This window comes from Colobus angolensis, unplaced genomic scaffold (assembly GCF_000951035.1).
Source record: "Colobus angolensis palliatus isolate OR3802 unplaced genomic scaffold, Cang.pa_1.0 Scaffold83, whole genome shotgun sequence".
Lineage (NCBI taxonomy): Eukaryota > Metazoa > Chordata > Mammalia > Primates > Cercopithecidae > Colobus > Colobus angolensis.
Genome location: NW_012122154.1, coordinates 474,023 through 481,491, shown reverse-complemented (window position 1 = coordinate 481,491; position 7,469 = coordinate 474,023). Strand labels below are relative to the sequence as shown.

The 7,469-nt window shown below is 46.1% G+C and overlaps 1 protein-coding gene across 1 annotated transcript in view; it reads right to left on the bottom strand.

Annotated features, from left to right (window-relative positions):
- Nucleotides 1-7,469, bottom strand: part of BECN1 (beclin 1, autophagy related) — a 21,175-nt gene that overhangs the window by 9,446 nt on the left and 4,260 nt on the right. The window contains exons 3-8 of the mRNA XM_011929933.1: nt 7,290-7,381; nt 6,529-6,619; nt 6,286-6,422; nt 5,963-6,157; nt 3,971-4,117; nt 2,591-2,740 (exon numbers count right to left, since the gene is read on the bottom strand). Of these exons, the coding sequence (XP_011785323.1) occupies nt 2,591-2,740; nt 3,971-4,117; nt 5,963-6,157; nt 6,286-6,422; nt 6,529-6,619; nt 7,290-7,381 (812 nt within the window). The remainder of the gene's footprint in view (nt 1-2,590; nt 2,741-3,970; nt 4,118-5,962; nt 6,158-6,285; nt 6,423-6,528; nt 6,620-7,289; nt 7,382-7,469) is intronic.

The window sequence follows — 7,469 nt, the reverse complement described above, 5'->3', positions numbered from 1 at the left end:
GGTTTACGCCATTCTCCTGCCTCAGCCTCCCGAGTAGCTGGGACTACAGGCACCCGCCACCTCACCCGGCTAGTTTTTTTTTATATTTTTTAGTAGAGACTAGGTTTCAACGTGTTAGCCAGGATGGTCTCGATCTCCTGACCTCGTGATCCGCCCGTCTCGGCCTCCCAAAGTGCTGGTATGGCTTTAGTCTTGATTGATAACCACAAGACTTGATAAACCACAGAGACTTTAAAAATGGGTATTATCAAAGCAGTGGAGGTATTAATGACCTCTACTAAACCTGACATCAGCACTCTCCCAGTGACTGGCAGCAGCAGGTAAATAAACACTCCAGCTCCCTTGCTACTTGAGAGGAAATCTCAGGTGTGTATTCAACACTATCTCACAGGATGTTGCTCCACAGATGCTCCACAGGATCACTGATATTATCACAACTTAAAATGACATGTTCTCTGACACTGACAATTCTTTCTGTCCAAGGTAATCATACAATTCGCTGTCCTAACCAGGATGCTTTGGAGAATGGAGAGGAGCGGATATTAACAACTAGCTAGAACAGATGCAAATCAATGCTCTGGCACGACCTGGACACACAGATCATCCCATCTCCAACCGACAATAATTTATAATTCTGCTTCAAGTAAAGAGCCCTTTCCAACATTTTTAAATGGCTCATTCAGTAACCCTGTGACCTCAGGTCTGTACCTCCAATAGTGCACAACAGCCTGATCATGCAGAATGTCTGTCTCCTTACCCAGAGACCCCAAAAGTCTGGGGGCTCTAGAAGCGCCAAGTAGCCTGCAGAAACCAAGCCTGCATTCCTGTGTTTTCATATCATATCTCCCATTTGGAATGTTTACTACATGAGGAAGATAGGGGAGAGGGTACTTCTATTACCTCTCCTGAGTTAGTCTCTTCCTCCTGGGTCTCTCCTGGTTTCGCCTGGGCTGTGGTAAGTAATGGAGCTAAGGGCAAGGAAAATATTGGGTCAGATACAGTCTTATTAAAGCAGGAGGGCATCTGAAAGTATGGGAAAAGAGTCTGAAGTATTCTTATCACCACCCTCACCTCCAATTTTTCTTAAAGTACCATTTACACCAAAAAGAATCTGTGGTCCTCCTCACCCCCATTAAATCAGATTAAGAAAATGTTCACTTTTTTAAGGCATAATGGTGTCATGATTATTATTATTATTTTGAGATGGAGTCTCGCTCTGTCGCCAGGCTGGAGTGTAGTGGCGCAATCTCGGCTCACTGCAATCTCTGCCTCCCGGGTTTGAGTGATTCCCCTGCCTCAGTCTCCTGAGTAGCTGGGATTACAGGCGCGCACCACCACACCCAGCTAATTTTTTGTATTTTAGTAGAGACAAGGTTTCACCATGTTGGCCAGGTTTTGATCTCCTGACCTCATGATCCACCCGTCTCGGCTATCCAAAGTGCTGGGATTACAGGCTAAGCCACTGTGCCCGGCCAGGATCATTTATTTTTAAGAATCCTTACCTGTCAAAAATACAGAAATATTTACAGTATTTATGTTTGGGATTTGCTTCAAAACAATTCAGGGTGGGAAGGAATGGATGGGGTTGTGGACAAAGCGCGATGAAATATGTGTTGATAATTGTTGCAACTAGATGATGGGTATACAGGGGTTCATGATATACTCTGAAATTTTCCATCACAAAAGTAAACATCTGTTTCCCCCAGAATAGCAAGGAGGGAACATAAGGAAACTTTTTGGGAAGATGAAACATTGCTAAATTGCAGTGATCCAGATTACATGAGTGTATCCATTTGTCAAAAATGCATAGCTAAGATTCATATATTTCAAGGCACGACAATTTACCTTTCTAAAAAGGTGTGAAAAACATAATAATTGAGCGGGGCATGGGAGGTGAGTGGAGGTGTAGATAACATAAGAATGTGAGAATATGGCTGATTGTTGAAGCTGGGTGATGAATACAAAGCAGGCTATGCTATTCTCTTGACTATATAGGTCTGAAATTTTCCATAATAAAAAGTCAAAAACTGTTATTAAAAGAGTTAATTTCGGCCAGGCGCGGTGGCTCACGCCTGTAATCCCAGCACTTTGGGAGGCTGAGGCAGGCAGATCACAAGGTCAAGAGATCGAGACCATCCTGGCCAACACAGTGAAACCCTGTCTCTACTAAAAATACAAAAATTAGCTGGGCGTGGTGATGTGCACCTGTAGTCCCAGCTTCTAGGGAGGCTGAGGCAGGTGAATGGCGTTAACCCGGGAGGCAGTGGAGCTTGCAGTGAGTGGATATTGAGCCACTGAGCCAGACTCCGTCTCCAAAAAAAGAAACAAAAACTGAAAATATCCTGAGGAACGCTAAGGCTCTGGGGACTGTAGGCTGGGAACTACGCTATGGTCATGCACTCAGTGACTGTGATCAGCAGAGAGAGCCCTGTGATGAGGGGAAAACCAGACGCTGACGGCTCTCCAGCCATAGAAAACTCCCAGACTGTGGGCAGCAAGGGCTCCTGACATGGTGGAGAGCAGTACCAGGTTACAGATACAAATTATATCAAAGACGCACCACTCCCCAAGAAAGGGCTACACTTCCTACCTCTGAAATTTCAGACCCATCTTATTGGCCAGAGCATGGAGCAGCAACACAGTCTGGCCCCAAGCAGCATTAATCTCATTCCATTCTACGGGAACACTGGGCAGGCGACCCAGCCTGAAGTTATTGATTGTGCCAAACTGTCCACTGTGCCTACAGAGGAAGGCAGAAAGATTGGGGGAAACACAAGGATTACTTAAAACTTTTGAGATTTCCCACTCTCACCCCAAACCTAGCTTCAATCTATCTTCAAGTCCATATATGCAAGCTGTACTTGGCACTTTAAATACATGTCCAAAACTTGAGTCATCATCTTTTTCCTTGTTGCTCAGATGCCAAAGCAGAAACCTGGGTGATATCCCTGAATGCTCCCTCAGCTCCTTCCCCACAAAACTGCCAACCTCTCCTGATTCTACCTGCTAAATCTCTTAGATCTGTCCACTTCTCTCCAAATTCAATGTTACTACTCTTTTCCTTTAGATTCCTACTGACAAGTATCCTTTCCAATGATTCCACCCCTTTACCCCAAGTCATTCCCCATGGTGCAGGTAAAACCATCGTTCACAAATACAAGTGTAATTATGTCACTTCCCTAGCCAAAATGCTTCAGTGTCTTCTCTGCCTTTTGGATCAAGTCCAGACCTCTTAACGAGGCCTACGAGATCCTTCAGGAACTGGTAACTCCAATTTCATATCCGGTCAGTCTCCCCTTTACACTCAATCTTCAGTCACAATAAGCTCCTTTCTGTTCTCTGAATTCACCACTCCCTCTTTCCCATTGCTTTGCACATGATGTTCTCTCTGCTAGGAACAACGCCCTCTCTGTAGACTTCTACTTTACCTCTCAGTTTAAACATAAGTCTCCTATGGGGAAACTCCATGTGGCCTCCCCAAACTGGATCAAGTGCCCTTATGTGTTCCCACAGCACTCTGGGTTTACCATCATCACACTGCATTACAACTGCTTGTTATTTATCCATCCCTTCCACCAGACGATATGCAACTAGAAGGCTGACTGCACACTGTTTTGCTGTTGCCCTCTTAGCACTCAGCACAGTGCCTATTGCAGAGTAGATGCTCAACAGTTATTAAATTGATGAAACATCAAACACCCTGGGGATAAGAAATCAGCACCAGGCAGCTTACCAGGTTTTTAAGTGGCTGAAGGGCTCAGGCCTTTTCCTTTCTTTAGAAGGGTGGATGCCACCAAGCTCTAGCATTCCAATCCCTACTGTGCCTATCCCATCACTACGAATGAAAGAAACCTAGCTGGGTGAAGATAAACTACAGTCCCTCTTTTGTGGGAAGTGGGCACCCAGGCTTAGTGGTCAACAGCTAAGGTCCAGGTATGTGCGGTGCTCCTCATCCCCCAGCTCTCATTACCAGATGTGGAAGGTTGCATTAAAGACATTGGTTTTCTTCAGCTTATCCAGCTGAATCTGTGCATAACGCATCTGGTTTTCCACACTCTTCAGCTCATCATCCAGCTCTAGCTGTTGCCGTTTAAATTCACTGTATTCTCTCTGATACCTGTGAGCAGCCAAGGGGGACATTGAAGGCTGTTAGTTTGCGGGCTAAAGTTTCTCTCTCACCACACTATGAATGATTCTTTAGTGATCATAGTTACATCTAGCTCTAGCATCTTTTATATTTGGCATAGATCCCATTCTGACGAACATGTACGTCCTAGCTGTTTTGCCTCGAAGGAACAGAAATGTTCCTTCTGTCCATATGCAAAAAGGTGGAGGAAAAAAGAATTCTCACAAACCAGGGCAAAAAATCTCTTTATTTCTGATCTTTTTCAGAAGTGAGGTGAATGGGTTAGGAGTGGCTTCTTGGGGCTGGGTATGGTGGCTCACACCTATAATCCCAGCCCTGTGGGAGGCCAAGACGGGTGGATTACTTGAGGTCAGGAGTTCGAGAGCAGCCTGGCCAACGTGGTGAAAGCCCGTCTGTACTAAAAATACAAAAATTGGCCAGTCATGGTGGCACACGCCTGTAGTCCCAGCTACTTGGGAGGCTAAGGTGGAAGAATTGCTTTAACCCAGGAGGCGGAGGTTGCAGAGAGCTGAGATCACACCACTGCACTCCAGCCTAGGCAACAGAGTGAGACTCTGTCCAAAAAAAAAAAAAAAAAAAAGTGGCTTTTTCCCGCTAGGCATGGTGGCTCATGCCTGTAATCCCAGCACTTTGGGAGGCTGAGGCAGGTGGATCACTTGAGCTCAAGAGTTCAAGACCAGCCTGGGCAACATGGGGAAACCCTGTCTCTATAAAAAATAAAAAAATTAACCAGGTATGGTGTTGTATGCCTGTAGTTCCAGCTTCTTGGGAGGCTGAGGTGGGAGGATTGCTTGAGTGCAGGAAGTCGAGGCTGCAGTCAGTCATGACTGCACCACAGCACTCCAGCCTGGATGACAGAGTAAGGCTCTGTTTCCAAAAACAAAACAAAACAAAACAAAACAAACAAAACAGTGGTTTCTTCCGTGAACTGGCCATAATTTGCCTTCTAAAGTTTCACTTCTATACACTTACTGTCCTTTAAACAGTTACTATACCCCACTTCCAGTGAAACTTGTTATACTACTGTGTGAAAAAAATGGACTTTTCTCTGTCCTTCATTTTCACAACTTTAGTTAGTATGGACATTGTGTCTCCTCCACTAGACAGAAGGTTCTCTCAGGTCAAGGATATCCATAATGTTTTTATTTTTTGAGACAGGGTCTCAACTCTGTTGCCCAAGCTGGAGTGCAGTGGTGTGATCAAAGAACACTGTAACCTCGAACTCCTGGGCTCAAGTTATTCTTCACTCCAGCCTCCTGAGTAGTTGCTAGGACTACAGGTTTACCACAGCAGCCTAGTTTTTTTTTTAATTTTTGTTTCTGTAGACATGGGGTCTCACTATGTTGACCCAGACGGTCTTAAATCCTGGCCTTAAGTGATCCTCCTGCCTTGGCTTCCCAAAGTGCTGGAATTACAGATGTGAGCCACCACACCTGGCCCCTGTGAAATTTTTAAGCTTGGAGGGAAAAACGTAGACTAATTAGCTCATCTTTTCAGACAAGGATGGCTAGAAAGTGGCTGATTCATCCAAATGAGCCCATTCCCTACAGGACAGAGCCAAGACTGGAGCTCTGGTTTCTGCACTCTCTCTTTAACCAATGTCCTTTTCTCATTAATCATGCCGACTCTTCATAGGTAACTCTCCCAGCAAACCTCTAGAAACAGGGCGTGGAAGCAATATGCAGGATCTGGGGCAGGCATGCTGCTGAATGACAGCTGACTAGAGTTTACAAACTAATTAGACACATTCAGCTGGAAGTCATTTCCTCTCTTGGAGCCTTGAGTGTGAGAAGATAGAACAGAGTGAGCACTCACTGAGCTTCCTCCTGATCCAGTCTCTCAGCCTCAGCCTGGACCTTCTCGAGATTTTCTGCCACTATCTTGCGGTTCTTTTCCACGTCTTCCAGCTCCCGGATCAGCCTCTCCTCCTCTAGTGCTAGCTCCTTTAGCTCCATCTGTAGCTGTTCACTGTCATCCTCATTCATTTGCTCTAAGATCTCCAAACAGCGTCTGCCAAAGACACAGGAAGACTATACTTACTAGAGCTCCATTTGCCTGAGTGGAGTAGGGCTCTTGGGTAAGCACCAAGTAGTCCCAGAGCAGTAACAGCTCTGAGCCCTGGCTCTGGAGACACTCACTTGTAGTTCTGACACTCATTTTCAGTGACGTTGAGCTGAGTGTCCAGCTGGTCTAAAAGAGTATCTGTGCATTCCTCACAGAGTGGGTGATCCACATCTGTCTGGCCCGACATGATGTCAAAAAGGTCTCCAGTGACCTGGAAGTGTGGGAGAGTCAGGGTAGAGCCTCCCCCATGCTTCCTGCTCAATTACCCACTCTCCCAGCCAGGCCTACTGTTTGCCACTGGAATGGGGCCGACTTGCCTTCAGTCTTCGGCTGAGGTTCTCCATGGTGCCGCCATCAGATGCCTCCCCAATCAGAGTGAAGCTGTTGGCACTTTCTGTGGACATCATCCTGCAGACAGCCCCCCGCCCATGGGCCACATGAGGGAACAGAGAGGCTTCCTCCACCTACTGCAATGCCAGTGGCAGAGACTCTCAAGCACCAGCTGAGGGGCCTCAGGGCACATACCCACTCCTAGCCCAACTGACCTCCCAAGGGTACCTCTCTCCCAAAGGAAGGCCATGCTGGTCTTCCACAGAGACACTCAGCACGAAGGTTGGCCTTGATGGACTAAGGAGGGAAAGGGAGCATAAAAAATTGATATGTCTACAGTGGAAAAGGATGGAGAACCAGGAAAGGCCATTTAAAAAAACATTACACCCCTTGCCAGCAACCTCTTTACCTGCAGCAATGAGAGCTAAGGACCCAAACATCTAACAACATTTGCTATTTTGAAACTTCTCAAGAGCCCATCTCTTGGTGATTAGTCAATCACTCCCTCAATTTTTTTCAATACTTCATCATTAAAGCTACTACCCTTTCCCACTGTGTGAATGGCTACAGGAAAACATCCATACTGGAAGGTGACGGGCCAGGTATAGGGGAATACATCTTTTCTGAAAGGGTCAAAAGGCTAGGTGATGATGCATCTCCATCACCTGGCTCCAGGTCTCGATTCCTGGATTTAATTAAAATTCTACTAGTCTTTGGCAAGGAATGGGGGCTGAGAAGTAGTAGGCACCTGGCTGGGGGGATGAATCTGCGAGAGACACCATCCTGGCGAGGAGTTTCAATAAATGGCTCCTGGGAAAGAAATAAGAGGGCATTAGAATTCTGGCAGCTTAGAGGTAGAGAGTTCATCTCCCAAACACCCTCAGAATTATATGGCTTTAGTCTTTTTTTTTTTTTGAGACGGAGTCTC